Genomic DNA, 19,299 nt, shown 5'->3' with positions numbered 1-19,299 from the left:
TTCGAAATCAAAACTTCTCTCTTGGTCTCTTTCTCTTGTTTGTCAGCTGGGAACCTTCCAATCACCCTTCCATTTCATCCCAATACCTCTAAGACATAGTAATTGTGAAATCATTGTCATTTTCCTTTATTTCTCAATTGTTTCCCCCAAATCCGAACCCTAACCCCTAAAATCTGATTCCTACCCCCAAAATTCATGTGAAAGATGAGCTCAAGTCCAAACATGTATGTTACCATGATTTACTATGATGGAAAGCATTATGAAGGCCCCAACGGTGTTCAATTTGAAGGAAAAACGAAAATGTTGAAAATCAAACGGGGCACTACGTACAATGAGCTGAAGGGGAGGATTAACCAAAAATTGGGGCTACACGGGAGCCATGGCGTTCAACGGATGATCTCCAGGGTAGAGTCTACAGTTGGTAAGGATGCTATATTCTACATTGGTAATGATATATGTGACGATGAAGATGTGGATTGTGTCATAGATGCAATTGTGGACCGAAAATTTCAAAACTTTATTGAGATATATGTTGAAATAGACTGTGGTCAATCTTCATCTGCACCTGTGCATGAAAGAAGTCAAAGTCAAGAAGACAGAGTGGTCGTTTATCTGCACCTGCACCTGTCTTAAGTCAGATACCACTGAGGGAAATAGACGAGGATGAGGATGGGCATGACGAGGATATGGATAGTGAAGACGATGGTGAACCCGAGAGTGTTATTCCGCTGGGTGACACCTCAGATACGGACGTAGAGGGGAATTTTGACGCTGATACTAGTTCAGGAAACTTGAGTTCCCAGGTTATGCCACCGCTCCGTGTTGACCCTGTTAGCAGTGGTAAGATTGTAATGTAAAGTTTTAATTTTGCATATATATATATTTGTGTTTTCTTTCGTACTGACGGATAAGTTTAAATTTGGACGTAGGGTCTGAGATTGAGCCATTTTGGAACGACAGCCCACACTATTCGTTCATTAATTGGGCTCACCCTAATGATGAGACAGAGATATTGTATGGCGACGATGACATCCACGGTGGCTGGCATTTAGGAGATCCATTATATCTGTACCAGGAGTTTCGAACTAAATCTGAAATGCAACATGCTGTCAAATTATATTGTATGAAGTCTCATCGTACTGCTGTGGTGGCAAAAAGTGATGACCATAGATTTGTGATGAAGTGTCGACACCATAATGATGGTTGTCCCTGGTACGTGCGGGCTATGTTGCCCAAGAATGGAAATAGTTGGGTTGTTAGTAAGTAGGGTAAAAAACACACCTGCCTAAACCAAGGCCTTACTCGGGACCATAGACAGCTGGATTTTGATGTAATCTGTGCAGCCATTATAAGTATGTATTACATTCATTTTTGTTTATGGTTTAATTTTTCGGTATATTTATTGATTGTGTTGACTTCGAATTTTGTGTAGGTATGTTAAAAGAAGATCCATCCACGAAACCAGTTCTTATTCAGGAGAGGGTACAAAGTTTGTATGGATACAACATATCTTATAGGAAGGCTTGGAAGGCTAAAATGAAAGCCATTGTGAAGTTGTTTGGCGACTGGGAAAAATCATATAAAATCTCATTTCCAGTGCTAGACGATCTTCTACGGCCAGCCATGGGAACAACTGTACCTACAATGCAAGTGGAAACAAAAATCAATGAACAATAACAATATCAAAAAATTTAAAATTCAATATAAAAAACAAAACCTAATCCTAAAATAAAACAGAAATCAAAAACCCAATCCCTAACCCTAAAACAGAAACCCTAACCCTCAACCCTTACCCTACACCCTAAAACAGAACACAAAAACCCATTCCTAACCCTAAACACTACAACCCAACCAAAACAGCAACGTAAACCCTACCCCTAACCCTAACCCTAACCCTAACCCTAACCCTAACCCTAACCCTAACCCTAACCCTAAGCCTAAGGCACCACATCAACCCTAACCCTAACCCTCACCCTCACAACACACTTAGCACCCTACCCCTAACCTAAATCCACAAAACCGCAAACATAAATCAAATGCATGAAGAAAACCAAAAAAAAAAACTAAACTTAAAACCAAATGCAAGTCAGAATACGTTACCTAAATGTCGATTTCGCAAGTGTGAACCAAGGAAGCTTCAATCGCACCTTCAAGGGTTGAGATTCGGACTTGGTTGGAGAGAGAGGACGGAATGCAGCCTTTTAGTCGATTAGGGTTTGAAAATAACCCACTTTGCAAAATGGGGGGTTTTTTTAAAAACCTGATCTGCGACATTTAGTCGACTAAATAATGTGCTTAGTCGACTAAAAGTGCAAACAATTTAGTCGATTAAGATGAGTTTTTAGTCGACTAAAATTCGCGTTTCATAATTTCTGAGTTTAGCCCATTTAGTCGATTAAAAGTGCAACATAATCGACTAAATGGGGGCAGGATGGTGGATAGTTCTGGGGGAGGGGCAAATTGATTATTAATTATTTAATTAGGGGCAAAAGGGTCAAAAACCCTATTTAGGTAACATAGCATGTATTGTCAACACGACCATGATAAAATAGATGAGAGCAATTATTAAAGACTTAATTAAAAGATAAAATAGGTAAGTGATTTGTAACTTAATATTAAAAGGTGTCTCTAATAGACTCTAAGCATATTACATTTGTGACTATAAGGTGTTGGCCAAACAACACTTTATTTTTTCTCACTGCTTTTTATTTAAATCAACATTATAAGGTATTGAACTCCAACTTTTTATACATGTACCATATGACAATGGTCAATCAAATTAAGATAATCACGCAATACATGAAGAAAAAAAATTTAAATGTTGTGCTTGACATCAAGGTGATAATAAAGATTGTCCAACCTGCACTTGCAAAAGTGATAAAACTCATTCCGCGATGCAATTTTTATCCTTGCTCATGTTGGAAATAAATGATAAACAATTTATAAATAAAAGTGCCAAATAATTAAACATGTATATACCATGCATAAATATGTAGTCCAGTCGTATAACTATAAATTGCAATCAACAGTGTGCTATTTGTAAATCTACACAGTACAAATAAATGCACGCCAACTGCATATTGATTTTACATGGATGACTATCAAAGGGGGACAGTACCTTTGGCATGTAAAAATCTGTTATCTCACCATATTTCTCAAAATGACTGTGCGAGGGAAAAAATAAATAGTGTTAGAGTAATGCATCTATTTCCTAATTATCATGAAATATCGATTCTGCAAAAAAAAAAGCATTTAATGAAGTACTGATTGTGCATGAAATACTGATTCTACATGATAAGAAAAAATGTAAGAAAAACAGGCCTAACCACAACTGAAATGGCAATAAAGATAATTAAAAAAAAAGATTCTCTTGCTATTTTTTTTTAGTTTTTACCTGTACCAAACAATAAGGTTATATCCTTCTAGACAGAACCAAATTAACTACACTAATTTTTAAAATACTTCCCTTTAGACTATGTTAAAGGTACTATTTGTATTTACAAAAAAAAAAAAGGTACTATTTGTAACATAATCAGTATCATCTCAATAATCCCTGTTTGCTCTTTAATCATGATGGTGCGCAAATGTCCGCCACAAGATATGAGATGCTTCAATTGATAGGCCATTTATATGTAATTACAAATAACGGGTACTGATGTAATATCATTAGCACGCGCAGTCAAAGTATCACTACTTTCACATTCAAAAAACAATTCTGCACCCAAAAAGGGAAAAAATGTGAGTTAGAACTTTTAATATTCTAACAACCACTTCGTAGTTGAAGTTGAATGTGGTAATATTAAAAGACCATTCATTACCTTAATTGCATAGTATAAATAATTATATACAAAATTAACACATATATAAGTATATATTTAATATATTGTATTTATTGTCAATAATAATTCAACTTTATCTACAATAATTTGGTGAAGAATATGAAAAGTCAACTACTCACAAGGTTGGAAACAACTAATCTTAAATAGCATTAAAATAATGATATATTGCGAAACACTGAATAATCATTCCTTTTAATTGAGTAATTAATAGTAATATGTAATTTTTTTTTGCAAGACACAAATATAATATTATTAGAAATTACAGCTGATTAAATGATATACTTAATATTTAATGTTTAATAACATGTTACATCATACTTGACATTTTGAAGTTATTAATGTTTACAATGACTTATTGATTAAATATAAGATAAAATTGAATGCAGAATTTTTTTTTTATATAAAATCGAATAATGTTATAAAAAAATTTTAAATTTCATATACATTAAATTACATTAAAAATATTTATTAGGGGTTGAAGTGATAAAATTTTAATTAAAAGTCTCCCTCACGTGATTTGGTATAATTGCTGACTCTTGAATTGATATTAATTTCCTTTTTTTCTTGTACTTATTCACTCACCATCCTTTGAATCTTTATAAATTATTTCAACCAAAAAAATTAAGTATTTTTATTATATTCCACAAGCTACAATATTAATTTTTCGTTTAATAATTTTAGGTATATATTATATGTCATTTAAGAGAATATGACATTAATAATAGAGCTATAACAACCTCATACAAATTATGATATATTGCAAAGCAAAGCATACTCCAGAGACAAATATACTGCAAAACTTTATCCAATCATTAACAATTGTCTAACAGCACCGCCGAATACAAAGGCACCAATTTAAACATAGTTCATAAACAATATTCGAAAAATAAGATTTGCATAACTCAAGGATGTTGTCAACGAAAATCTTAACAGTCTAAAAAATGAAATTAGACAGCAAGCATTCTATAAAATAAATTCAGTTCATAATTTGCCTTGCAATATTCACATGTAATCCTATTATCATCATTATCTTCATCCTTTTCCCATGGTGACTGTCTAATTGAAACTTTTTGCATTCTGCATGTTTTGAAATGGCAGAAAGTAAGTGATGTTTTGGAACCACTTCTTTATGCACCTACAAGCCTTGGACAAGGGAAAAAATCTGAATTTTTGTCGGCTGTGGTTGGTTAAGCTGTAAAAGAAATCAAGAACTTCATCTTGCTATGAAGCCCTGAATGGTACAATGGTGAAGGTATAAACATGAAGGTATAAAAGTGAAGAAAATGCAGGCCTTTTACTTGAGAAATCTCTGAAATAAAAAAGGACTCTCTTGCTATTTTTTGTTGTTTTTATGTAAGAACTTGCACCGTTAATTAAGGAAATTAATTAATCAATTATGTGAAATTAAGAAATAATTTTGTAATTAACCCTAATAATTATTATGAGGCTTTAATAATTATAATAAGTGAGTAATAATGTTGAAAGTCACTTTTCCGACGAAAAGCGCAGATACCGGTTCCGCTAGTCGGTATAAATGCGTACCGAAAAAGTATCCCAGAAAATTATAATAAGTGCATGATAATTCCTAGAATAATATATAGGACTTGTAAAATGAGTTTCAAGTTAAACTAATGAGAAATGGTGCCAGAAAATGATACTAGCTATGAAAAGCGCGTACCGGAAAGGTGCTACAAAAAATATAAGAAAAATATGATAATTCTTGTAAAATTGAGTAGGTTCAGAATCTCAAGTTTGAGATTAACACAATAAGCTTAGCTATTAGCGCTAATACTGTGTGTTTAATTTTAAGTGAGCTATATATATGACTTTTGGCCTAAAATCGTAGGCATTCTTTTGCTTCTACGTGAGTGAGGCTGATCAGTGTGTGTATACATTGTTCCATTGAGTCTCTTCACCATTCCTTAACCTTCTTCCTCTTGAAACTTCACCAAAGTGATCTCCTTTGTTCTATGTTCCTTCACCTTTTTGGTAGAGTGTTGTGAGGGCAAGCCTTGGGTGGGTGAAAGGTCCTTGTTTTCTGAATTTAGGCTGCTGTGTGAGTGGTTTTGTAGGCTGAGTTGATGTTCATCCTTGGTGAGAGCCTTTCCCTTGTCTTTGGAGGCTTCAAGGAGCCATCTTTGAGTAGAAAGGACCTAGGTTTGTTGTATTTTCGTATCTTGGAAAAGTCAGAACCTTGGAGCTGTCTTTGGAGCTCCAAGTTACCTCATTTTTGGAGTTTTGAAGCCTTGGAGGTATATATGACCACCTCTTTGTCATTTTGGAGTTTTAAGCTTGTTTAATCGGTTAATAAGTGAAACTTTAACCATTTAAGTAAAGAAATGTGTTTTTGGGTTCATAACATGTTGGTAGTTATCTGTTTAGGGAGTCATTGGACTCCCAATCGCTTTTGGATCCTTGAACTTGGCATTATGCAGCAGTTGGCTCGAATTTCTGCATTCTGTTGGAGAAGTATTCGAATACTTTTCGTGTAGTATTCGAATACTTGTCCTTGGTAATCGAATACTCCTTGCAGGAGTATTGGAATACTTTTCTGGGAAGAAAAGTATTCAGATACCTTTGAAGAAGTATTCGAATACTGGAAAGTATTCGAATACAGTGAGGTTTGGTATTCGGATACTGTGGTATTCAGATACTGGGGGAAAAAGTATTCGGATACCTTGTGGTATGCGAATACTTAAATAAAAGTAATCAAATACTTTCTGGAGAGCTAGAGTATTCGAATACTACTCGTGGAGTATTCGAATACTTCCTGCAGAAATAGCATGTAATGAGTTAAAATGAGTAAGAAAGACTTAATCACTTAATGTAATATGAGCTATGATTATTGATGATTAATTTGGTATGAACAGATTGTGATTGTGCTGTTTGTGGGCCTTGAGCTTGTGTGGACTCTTGGTTTGGATAGCTAGCTTATAAGGTAAGCTTTCGTGTCCTCGATTTAGCCATTGTTTGTTTCACCATGTCCCATGGGGGAATGGTTATATGCATGATGTGTTTTCATGTACTGTTTTATTGAAATGCTATGGAGCTGTTAAGTGCAATTGTTGTATGATATTTATGTGGTGTTTGCCTTAAAGGGAAGCCATGGGGTGGTCCTTTGGGGTGGGTACAACATGGGCTGGTACTGTGTGGGTAATAGACGTATTCCTGCACTTCTCTGATGTGTTATAACACACATGACATGAATATCTGTTGCATTGCACTGATTTTGGAACTGGTATTGAAATACTGCTTTTGAAACTTATATTGCACATGTAAGTGAGCTTGGGGTGGAAGATCTTTGAGGATCCCTTGTTTTACTGAGATTTCTTGTTTAGAGATCTCACCCCATGTTTGGGGAATGCTTATTTCAGGTTCAGGTAGTATTGGGATTGATGCCTCTGGCGGCAAGAGGCCAGAGCTTAGTTGATGATGATTGCTGTTATATTTATTCTGGCATGACTGGATTGGATGTTGTTTATGTTTTCTGTCATTTATGGTTATTGAGTTGAGACTTATGTTGGGCTTTGTTGCCTTATTTGAGTGAGCATGGGAGTTGTCCATGCCATTATGTTGTTAGCACTTTTAGCTTGAGTTGTATAAACTACTAGTTGGTCCGGTCTACGTGTTGTAGTTCCGTGACTAGAGACATATATCTGTTAGTTCTATTAATGAGGTATTTCAGTTAGCTGTCTTTTGCAATTTACATACAGACATGGTTTTATTTAAATGATTAATTAAGCAAGTTGGTAATGATAATGACGTCATAAATGAAAAGAAAAAGATATTCCGCATTTTTAATTAAACGCAGCTTAATACGATGATATGATAACATTATCGGACATATACGGGGTGTTACATTTTATGGTATCAGAGCAATGGTTCGAAGGAAAAGCCTGTATGTATTGCAATAACTTAAGATGTTTGGTTGTGTCTGTCTTGTGTGTTTACTCCGTTGGGTTTTATTATGATGATGCATATGTGATCACATTGCGTGGGCCTGATCAACTCATAAATTGTGTAACTTGTGCAAAGTCATGGTAGGATCCAGGAGAACACGAGAGACTGTTGAGGGTCAACCCGACCCAATCGTGACTGCATTGGCTGAGATGCAGGAGGCCACTAGACTGGACAACGTGGCAATGATGGACGCTGTTAGGGAAGCGAACCGGAAGGCCACGGAGGATAATCTTGAGGCGAACCGTTTGGCGAACATGACTATGATGAGGGTCATGTTGGAGGAGATGAGAGCTGGTTCTGCTGTTGGTCGGTTCCCACCGCCACCACCGCCTCCACCTCCACCCAGTCTACAAGATGAGAGCCAGAGCCATGCTGAGGGCACTGGTCACTTTACTGGGGTGATGGAACCCTTTGTGGTGCCTGCGGAGGATAGAGATGTGATTGATCGCCGGCTGAATGCTTTCCGTAAGCATAAGTCACCTTCCTTTGATGGGTCTTATGATCCTATTGTTGCGGCGAGATGGCTACAGGCGCTAGATAAGATCTTCCGGGTCATGCAGTGTACCGACTCGCAGAAGCTGATGTTCGCTACCTACATGTTGGAGGGCGATGCCCATGAGTGGTGGATGAACACCTCTCATGCGTTTGAGATGCAGGGTCATATTATGACATGGCCATTCTTTGAGGACTGCTTTTTGGGCAGATACTTTCCCTATGGTGCGCAGGAGATGAAGCAAGGGGAATTGTTCTATGATGCACGGACACTGACACGGGACACGAGACACGACACGCCGACACGTTAATTCTAAAAAATGGCATATTTCGACACGTTGGGACACGTTTTGATATTAAATAATATTTTTAATATATATAATATAATTTATATTTAATAGATATAACAGTCTATAATAAGTTATATAACCAATCAAATATTCAAATTTCATAACATAAATATAAACAAAAAATAATTTTTCGTATCTTGTTAATTTTTCATGTCAAATTTCATAACAGAAAAAAATTAATTTATAAATAATTTTTTTATTTTTACTTAATAAAATAAAATTAAGAGTAAAAAAAAAAAAATGTGTCCGAGCGTGTCCCAGCATTGACGACGTGTCGGAAAAAGTTGACTGCGTGTTGGAACATGTCGGAGAGTTGACCACGTGTCCTAAAATGTCGACCGTGTGTCGGACGCGTGTCAGAGCGTGTCAATGTCGGACACATGTCCGACACGCACAATTTCAAAAACAAAGCGTATCCGTGCTTTGTAGCAATTGTTTGCCCACTAAAGAATCCTAAACTATTTTCACACCTATGAATTTTTAAATTTTGAATTTGAAAAGTTTCTAAAAGAGAAAAATATTGAAATTGTTTTCAAGTGTGAACAGAGATTGAAGGAGAGAGCTACAAATCATTAAACTTTCCAAATAATAATTTTACTTTGTATATATTAAGATTTGTGCTGAACAAGGGGCACGAATCCTGAAAGGTGCATTTAGGTATGGCATGACAATCGGTATGGCGCAATACAAAATATGTTGATTTCGTATTGGGTTTAGCGTGTGCCATTTTAGTAGTTATAACTATGTATTACGGGTAATATATAATTATAATATTAAAGTTATGTATTTTTCACTTTTCACTTTAATATTATAATTATATACTTCCCGTAATATATATTTACAATATTTGCTTTTTCTGTAGTCAATGTAGATAAGAGCCCAAAACGATATCGTTTTGAAACGAAAAATTAAAATATTGTGTAATTATAATTTATTTCAGGGTTATAATAATTTTTCTCATTATAATTTTTTAATCTTTCAACCTAAAATGACGTCGTTTTGCCAGTAAATATAAATAACTTATCTACATTCACCGTAGAAATATTAAAGCCATGTTTATTACTGCTAAAAGGATACAACTTTGTATGATTTAAAAGGATAAAACTTTTTGCCTTTCATATTAGCGAGTTTCAAGCTTGGTGGTCGTTGAAAACGATATTTAAAGGAAAGAAAACGATATTTAATAAATTTCTAATAATTAAAACCCTCTGGATATACATAATTACAATTTGTTAAATAATAAGAAGGGTTTATCATCTATCATTTAACATGACCACAAAAATTTTCCTACACACACAACATTTTGTGGGGCCCGCAGCAAAAAAAAAAAAAAAACTTCGGCACGCAAAACGAATCTCTATAACATAACACAATCACTTTTCCTACAACATAACTCTTATTAAACCCTAATAAGAATATATGTAAATTCCCAAAAGTAGAATATGCACATAATGTTGTGGTAAAAAAAATGACAGCAACTCTTTTTTTGGGTAAAAAGATGACAGCAACTTAAATACAGAAGATTGCACATGGGAGACAAAATATAGATTATTAATGAGTAAAAGTATTTTTTAAAAATATTAATTTTCGTCAATTAACAGTTATAATTTATTGTGAATTATTAATTTATTAATAAATTTGATTCAATAAATTATAATTGTTGATTGATGAAAATCAACGATTGAGATTTAAAATAACACAAATTATATCTTTTAAAAAGACAAATATTTTTTCCTTAATTGATTGATGGATTCATAAATTAAATGTTGCTTACTGAGTTTGAATAAAAATATTATTTTAATAGCTTTATAAAAGAAGCATTTTTCAATAAAACATGCATCACTGCTTTACACATCTTCATATTTGGTGTATAACAAATATTTGTTTGGCTTGGAATGTTAAAATGGATCAAAGTCAAACGTGGGTTGAAATAATAAAAAGCAAGTTAAAAATTATTTTAGCCTAATTTAACTTGATCTTATTCTGACTTTAATTTGGTGCGTGAGACACGTTAATATGATGGTCTAATGCTTAATTATTTTATTAGAGTTCTATTAATATAGGAAAAACTTCACTCTCTTAGTTTATGTATAAATCATTTAGCACCTGTAGTTTAAAAATTATCTGTTATATACATTGTGGCTGCACTATATGTTATCTAACCTTCCTAATGACTAAAATACCTTCATAATATAAAATATAAAAAATATCCTTAATAAACAAAATATTAAATTAAAAATAAAATATCAAAATGATCCCTAATTAAAATTAAAACTCTAATACCCTTTCTCTATTCTAATTTTGCATAAGCAGCCGTACATGCAAGGGGTAGAATAAACAGACAAGCATGCTTAACATTTAAACGGGGGATTGGCCTGGTTTTTCTTGGGCATAGTGGGGTGGCTTAACATTTAAATATTCTTATTAATATTATTGTTTAGTAATAAATGCATTGACACTCTGCGAAAAGTAAAACACAAGACAGAAAATAAAAATATGAAAAGGTGCACACAATTAATTAGAGTACATGTATAATTAGGGCGCACCTGAACATTCAAGAAATAAATGGACTTAATTATGTAATATTATTTAAGTTGTATCTTTTGGAGCTGTATCTGACACGTCCATAAACTTTACAACAGAAAAACCAAAATAAAATATAGGTGGATGATAATATATATATATAAAGAATTAATTCAACCTAAAAGTTTAAGTTATTGGATGAGGTTATTTATTGATTTTATATTTTTCTAACACACTCATCACATGAGAGTCCACTGAACTTGAAAGGTAAATAATGCACAAGCTCATCTATTTGTGTTAAGAAACTTCACAATACTTAATTATTTATTAATTAAATAGAAGACAGTGATGATCAAACTCGTAACATTAAGACTCTAATATCATCTAAAGAACTAATTCAACCTAAAAATTTAAATTATTGAATGACGCTACATTATTAATTTTATATTTTCTAACAATATAGATAATGTCTACCTAAATAACATAACTTTCTGATGGAGTAATGGCTTAGAGTAATATCTAACACCAGGTCATGTATGTTCCTTTATGATGCAGTGGAAGTTCCTTCTGGATGTTACTTTGGTCATAGATATGCTGTTACTTTGATCATAGACCGGAAAGCACGGACAGACTCCAAATTAGAAAATTTGGGTGTCAGATCTTCGACACGCGGTCAATTTTTCAACATGTTTCGACACGCGGTCAATTTTTTTCAATATGTGATCAAAGCTCGGACACTTTTTTTTTAAATCTTAATTTTATTTTATTAACTAAATATAAAAGAAATAATTTATAAATTAATTTTTTTCTGTTATGAAATTTGATACGAAAAATTAACAAAGTACGAAAAATTATTTATATTTATATTTATGTTATAAAATTTAAATATTTGATTAGTTATGTAACTTATTATGAACTCTTATATGTATTAAATATAAATTAGATTATATATATTAAATTTTTTATTTAATATCAAAACATGTCCCAACGTATCAAAATATGACATTTTTTAAAATTGATGTGTCAGCGTGTTGTGTTGTATCGTGTCCCGTATCCCATATCCGTGTCCGTGCATCATAAGTAATAGATATACAAGAATCTTCACAAATATTGTATTTTCTGGTGTAAGCTTTGAGCAAATTGCAGAGATTTTTGGCCCAAAATACTCAACCAATCAGACAATGCTTCGTTGTAAGTGTCTTTGAATATAACCATCCTGTCCAAGATGAAGATAACCAACCTTGGAGCCATTCGTTGAGTAGCAAAGTTGATAATGTTTAATAAAATATAGATAAAATATATTGATTTTATTTTAATTAAGGATATTTTTAAAATTCATCTTTAACTTAGTGTTTTGTTTGCTAGAGGTGTTTTTGATATTTTATATATGAGGATATTTTAGTCATTCAGGAGATTAAATGACACATGGTGAATTATATTTAAGTAAAGTTTTCCTTAAATATATAAATTATATGATAAGTTAATGATACATTTACTTTTTAAAATGTAAATTAATATTTGTAATTTTGTATAAATTTGTACAAGGACCGTAATTCACGTGAAATTAAAAAAGAAAAATTAGAGTACGTTTGTCGTATGGCATTTGTATTTACTTTCTCCTCTTTAATTTGTGCTGAACAAGCGGCACGAATCACGAAATGTGCATTGAGACATGGCATCATGTGTTCATGACAATGGGCATGGCCCAATACAAATATGTTGATTTCGTATTTGCGAGTTTGTGGTCGTTGAGTGTTTTGAAAACGATATTTTAAAGGAAAGAAAACGAGGATTAATGTGTTAGGTGTCCACATTACGCTTTGCCAGTTGCCAACTAAAGAGTAGAGAGCTACACGGTTGCAGGCCCACGCCAAAAAACAAAATAGATCATATCATCGAACCTCGCCCACACGCAATCTATTTTCTCCTGTGTTATGCATATTCTTCTTCTCACCACACGTTTAATTTTGTGCGGTATAGTTAAATAATTAAATATACTGTGTTTTTAATTTATCAAAATTTAGAAATGAATATAAATTTGGGGAGAGATTTTTTAAATTCAGTTTAAGAATAAAAAGAAGGAAAAATTTCAAAAATCCTCCTATCACTTTTTTCATAATCATTTTTTTCCTTTCCAAAATTTTAATTCATTTATCTTCTGACTTAAACTTTTTTTTATCATTTACTCGCTAAGTGAAGGGGTAAGTGATAAAGAAACTCAAGTCAATAGGGTAAATGATAAAAAAATCTAAATAAAAATATAAATGATTTAAAAATTTTATGAGGGGGCAAGTGATAATTACGAAAACTCGTAAGGATTTTTTTGAAGTTTTTCCTAAAAAGAATTGCTCCTCGTCTTAATATTTCATTTTCTTGAATTTGACATTATAATTTATTACGAATTAATAGTTAATTAATAAATATAATTTAATAAATTATAACATTCAAATATATAAAAATCAATCTTTAATGATATTTTCCTAATAGATTAATTTATTTATTTTTTAAAAATATTTTTTTAAATTTTAGTTATTTTATAAATAAATTAATTTAATTCTATTTTTATTATTTAAGAAAAAAAAATCCCTATTTTTTTGAATATTATATATCAATTCATCAACGTGCTTAAGAATTAGTTGATCCATGCTTGATGGTAAAAGTAATATAAAATCAAGGATTATCATTTAATTAAAAGTCTGTCAATTTTTAATCACACCGTGGCCTTTTTCTTTTTTTTTAAATCGTGGTAACAATTTTAGTAACAAAACACGAAGGAGGTCTTAAGTTCGAGTGCTTGCCGCTACGCCAGTGTTCAAAATTTGTTAAGGGAAAAAAATTTTGCCCTTAATTTGATAATCAATAGAAAAAAGAAAAATATAATTTAGAAGGTCAAAGTAAATTGCTATTTTGTTTTAGGAGAAAGTACTTCTCATGTAATTGCAGAAGGGAAAATTTACAATAACACAGGATACGCGTCCGAATCCTGGATTTTTTTAGTTTTTTTTTGTTTTGATAGGATCCGCACGTGTATCCTAGTGTTTAAAATTTACTACAACTTTTCTCATCAGCGCAACATGAGAACCGACGGACCCTTTGTTTTATAACCTGTTGATTTTTTGGTTTGTAGTGGAGTTTGAGAAACTTCCTTTTGAAGCGATTAAAGATTTTACTTGATTCGGTTTCGATTTCAGATGTCTATATTCATACTTTCACTCCAGCGTGCTCCACTTTCCCATTCATTTCTGAAGGCTCATTGATAATCAATCACAGGGAAAGCGAGCCCACAAGCAAAAGCAGAAGCAGAAGAAAACATTTTAAACATCCATCTCTTTCTCTTTCTCTCCTTACTAATCTCATTTATTATAATAATATCAAATCAATAACTCTTCCTTTTTTTTTTTTTATTGCCCTTGATCAAGTTACCTAAACCCACTAACCTTACCGTCTCTTAATTTGTTTAATCTCTATTTGCACACCCACATGCTTCTCCCAAAACTCTTCCACCAACCCTTTTGAGTTTTGACCCTGTTTCCACCGATTCCGTTCCTTCTCTCTCTCTCTTTATTTTTATTCTTAAAATATTTATAAAAAAAAACTATGAATATGTCAATAGCTGAGGTTGTCATCAATATTATTCCAGCTTGTCCTGAGCTAGATTCTTGCTGAACATGGATTTGTCCTTCTCCTACCACTATTTGTGTTAAAGTTTCTCTCAGAATAACAAAAGGGGTACTTTAGATTTGTCTTCTGCTCTCTCGCTTTGTTCATACTATTACAGGTGCCATCTTCCTCCGTCTTTGTTTTTCCTCTATTTCTGTGTTTGACTTTCTGTGTTTTTTGTGTCTGATAAGTAGAAGCTCATAACTTTCTTTTCCTGCTTGTACCAAAGATCTTCCTAGGATTAAATTTGCTTCATAAAAAAAGGTTCTTCCTTTCCTTTCTAGATGCCATAATGATGGATTGGAGAAAACTTGGTTTGTTTATCTGTGCTTTTTCTATCCTGCCCTTGGGATGTTTTTGTGCCACCTTTGTTCCAGTGGATAATTATCTTATAAACTGTGGAGCTTCTGCAAATACTCTAGTAGGTAACCGCAATTTCACAGCAGATAATTTATCTAAGAATCTCCTTTCCACCCCACAAGATATTCTTGCAAATACCTCCTTAAAATCAATTCCTTCTTCCCCTGATGATTCATCTCTCTATCAAACGGCAAGAATCTTCAGTGGATCCTCAAAGTACACTTTTCCAATTAAGCAAAAGGGGAGACACTGGATCCGTCTTTATTTTTTTCCATTCACTTATCAGCAATACAATTTGAGTGCTGCAAATTTCTCTGTTTCCACCCAAAACATTTTCCTTCTCAGCAGTAATTTAACTGTGCAGAAAAATACTGTCATGAAGGAATACTCTGTCAGGGTGACCTCAGACACCCTTGTGATCACCTTTACCCCTTCAAACAATTCCCTTGCCTTTGTAAATGCCATTGAAGTTGTGTCTATACCTGATGAGCTCATTGCTGATGATGCTCTCACCCTAAATCCATTAGCAAAGTACTCTGGGTTGGTAACACAGGCATTGGAGACAGTTTGGAGGATTAACATGGGTGGTCCAACTGTCTCCTCTGGAAATGACACCCTTCATCGAACTTGGGTTCCGGATCAAAGGTTCATTATACAACCTAACCTTGCCTCTGATGTTTCGAATATTGGTGCTGTTCATTATCAAGCTGGTGGGGCAACAGAAAACACTGCTCCATCTAATGTTTATGGTACTGTCGCGGAGATGAACACAAGCGGTGATCCCCGTAGTAATTTCAATATGACATGGCAGTTTGATGTGGATCCTGGATTTCAGTACCTTGTTCGAGCTCACTTCTGTGATATAGTCAGTCCGAGTCTCAACGAACTCTACTTCAACGTTTATATTGACTCCTTGTTGGCTGCCAAGGATGTTGATCCGAGTAATATAAATATTAATGTTTTGGCTGTTCCATTTTATAGGGATTTTGTTACATCCTTGGCTGTCAGAAATAAACTTGTCATAAGTATTGGCCCTTCTACTCTAAATCCGGACTCTCCTAATGCCATTTTGAATGGGCTGGAGATCATGAAAATGAACAATTCTATGGGCAGTCTCAGTGCAGGAACAGGATCTGTGGCTATTACTTCTGGTTCGAGTTCTAAGAAAGTTGGCATGATAGTGGGTGTGAGTGTTGGGGCATTTAGTGCAGTGGTCTTGGCTGGAGTTTTCGTTGTTCTATGCCAGAAAAGAAGACGGTTGGCACGACAAAGGCAGTCAAAGACATGGGTTCCTTTATCCATCAATGATGGAACTTCCCATACCATGGGAAGTAAATATTCTAATGGCACAACAATAAGTGCTACTTCGAACTTTGAGTACCGTGTCCCTTTTTTGGCAGTTCAGGAGGCTACAAACAATTTTGATGAGAATTGGGTTATTGGGATAGGTGGTTTTGGGAAAGTATACAAGGGAGAATTAAGTGATGGCACAAAAGTAGCGGTTAAGAGGGGGAATCCACGGTCCCAGCAGGGGCTTGCAGAATTCCGAACTGAAATTGAAATGCTGTCTCAATTCCGGCATCGCCATCTGGTGTCATTGATTGGGTATTGTGATGAAAAGAATGAAATGATCTTGATATATGAATATATGGAGAAGGGAACTCTCAAAAGTCATCTTTACGGTTCTGGCCTTCCTAGCATAAGTTGGAAAGAGAGACTTGAGATATGCATTGGATCTGCAAGAGGACTTCATTACCTTCACACTGGCTATGCTAAAGCAGTTATTCACCGTGATGTGAAGTCTGCAAATATCCTTCTTGATGAGAACCTAATGGCTAAAGTTGCTGATTTTGGATTATCGAAGACAGGGCCTGAAATTGATCAGACACATGTGAGCACAGCTGTCAAAGGGAGTTTTGGGTACCTTGATCCAGAGTATTTCAGGAGGCAACAACTAACAGAAAAGTCAGATGTGTATTCTTTTGGGGTAGTTCTGTTTGAAGTTCTTTGTGCAAGACCCGTCATCGATCCATCCCTTCCTAGGGAAATGGTAAACTTGGCAGAATGGGCAATGAAGTGGCAGAAAAAAGGACAGTTGGAGCAAATCATAGACCCAACACTTGCAGGCAAAATCAGACCAGATTCTCTTAGAAAGTTTGGAGAAACTGCTGAAAAATGCTTGGCTGACTTTGGTGTTGATAGGCCTTCTATGGGAGATGTCTTGTGGAATTTGGAGTATGCTCTCCAACTTCAAGAGGCAGTGGTTCAAGGTGACCCTGAAGAAAACAGTACCAATATGATTGAACTCTCTCCACAGGTCAACAATTTCAACCATGATGCAAGTGCTTCTGCTGTACATTTTGAAGCTTCAAATGTGGATGATCTGTCTGGAGTTTCTATGAGTAGGGTGTTCTCACAGTTGGTGAAGTCTGAGGGTAGATGACTTTGATATCCTATATTTTAAATTCTGTATTACAGTACTCTTCCTTTATGGTTTTTGTTGTTTGTCTTCTGATCAGTAGTTCTCTGCTTCTACACAGAAGATTAAGGAATTTCATAGATATGTAAAGAAAGATAGAGTCAATGAACTTGTTTGCTTAGTTGGTAATCAAAGAATCTCCTTGTTAAATCTCTGGCTTGTTGGTTTTGAATTGGATATCTTGGGAATTGATTGTAAGTGGTGCTTCTATTTAGGCGTACCTTATCAGCCAGGGAATTTGGCAAACTTCTCCAATCATTGAGAACTTGCAGCACCTTTGAAATAGTCATGTGGCTATTTTCTATAGCCTTTTTGTTTCTGTTTTCATTATTGAAGCATATTTTACTGTGTAAGGTTAAGGAGGCACTTTGGAGAGAAGGGTCGTTTACATATTTCATTTTGTTCCTTTTGACCCTCAAACTATGTTGCTGTGCAGTGTGTTGTTTGACTTTTAACTCTGTTCAATTTGAGACACTTACGATGTGCTTGATTGGGAAAATGGGAGCAACAGATTTGGAGGAGTGAATTTGGTAATTTATATGGTCATGATTTTCTCAATTTTGCCATTCATTCATTCCATTTTCCCTACTATCATGTACTAATTATATCTAGTCTTCGCTAATTATTGTCTCACACTGAGTGAGATGTGTGAATAGTTGAGAATATAAAAGATAAAATGATACGTTTGAATGGAAGAAAGAACTTGAAAAAGGAAATGGTCCAAAACATTTTAACCCTGAAATGAATTGATTTAATTAATAAGCTAATTATTGTTAATCAATATTTTTCATTCAATTTCATGGTTAACTGTAGATAAATTATGACTTAAATTAGTTTAATGCATGATTAAATTTCTTGCATAATCCAAAATGCAATTTTAAAAACAAGCCGACGTTTCGGGTCATTCTTCCATATTTTCCAAAAATTTGACGGTATGAAAGAGAAGTAATTTAATAATTACATTTAGGACAAGATATCCGCCTAGGGCCCCCTTGTTCAGTGATTTTTTTTTGTAGGACCAGATTTTGGAATTTAAGTGAAAGTGTAACATATATGAGTAAAGAAGTCTCACATACACATTAATCAACTCGTAAAAGATTCTTTCAGCTTAATTAGTGGTCTCGAGTTCGAATTCTTGCGACACAGTTATATTAAAATTTAATAGAGAGTTTTGTCACCTATGTGATTTGACTTAAATTGGATTAATGAAGTTATCAATGAACTGATAGATAATATCCACACACAAAAAAGAAATCTCACATAAAAATGAATAGATAAAATGAAGCTCATATGAGATAAAAAGAATCGTAATCTCAATATCTTATGATTTTGAATTGAAGTGTGATGTTAAATCACTGGTATGAATGTATGATTCTTCTGTAAACCCGTTGATATGCAGATTTCCGATAAAGTCAAATAACTTGCCATGGAACATGTGATACATGTAACAGAGTAACCAAGAAGTTTCTGAAGTTTCAACCTCTAGAGAAATGATAGTGACGATGAGTATTATTTCAGGTTATAGTCAATGAACTAAAAGAATGCATGAACTATTCTTTTACTTACCCACGATCAAAACCAAAATATAAATTGAAAAAAAAATGGTATTTCTGTTGGCTATATTTTGTTGGTATCT

General features: G+C 33.9%; 1 protein-coding gene across 1 annotated transcript; it reads left to right on the top strand.

Moving 5' to 3' along the window:
* The first annotated feature begins 14,358 nt into the window (after positions 1-14,358).
* LOC133294324 (receptor-like protein kinase HERK 1) lies at positions 14,359-18,040 on the top strand. The gene has a single exon (XM_061492978.1). The coding sequence runs from the start codon at positions 15,117-15,119 to the stop codon at positions 17,625-17,627; it is 2,511 nt and encodes an 836-aa protein (XP_061348962.1). The 5' UTR covers positions 14,359-15,116; the 3' UTR covers positions 17,628-18,040.
* The last annotated feature ends 1,259 nt before the right edge of the window (positions 18,041-19,299 follow it).

The sequence above is a fragment of the Gastrolobium bilobum genome, unplaced genomic scaffold (genome assembly GCF_033153095.1).
Source record: "Gastrolobium bilobum isolate Gb01-03AN ecotype WA unplaced genomic scaffold, APGP_CSIRO_Gbil_v1 utg3300, whole genome shotgun sequence".
In the NCBI taxonomy this organism is placed as follows: domain Eukaryota; kingdom Viridiplantae; phylum Streptophyta; class Magnoliopsida; order Fabales; family Fabaceae; genus Gastrolobium; species Gastrolobium bilobum.
The sequence above is the reverse complement of the archived record's forward strand: the minus strand, read 5'-3'. Positions and strand labels throughout refer to the sequence as shown.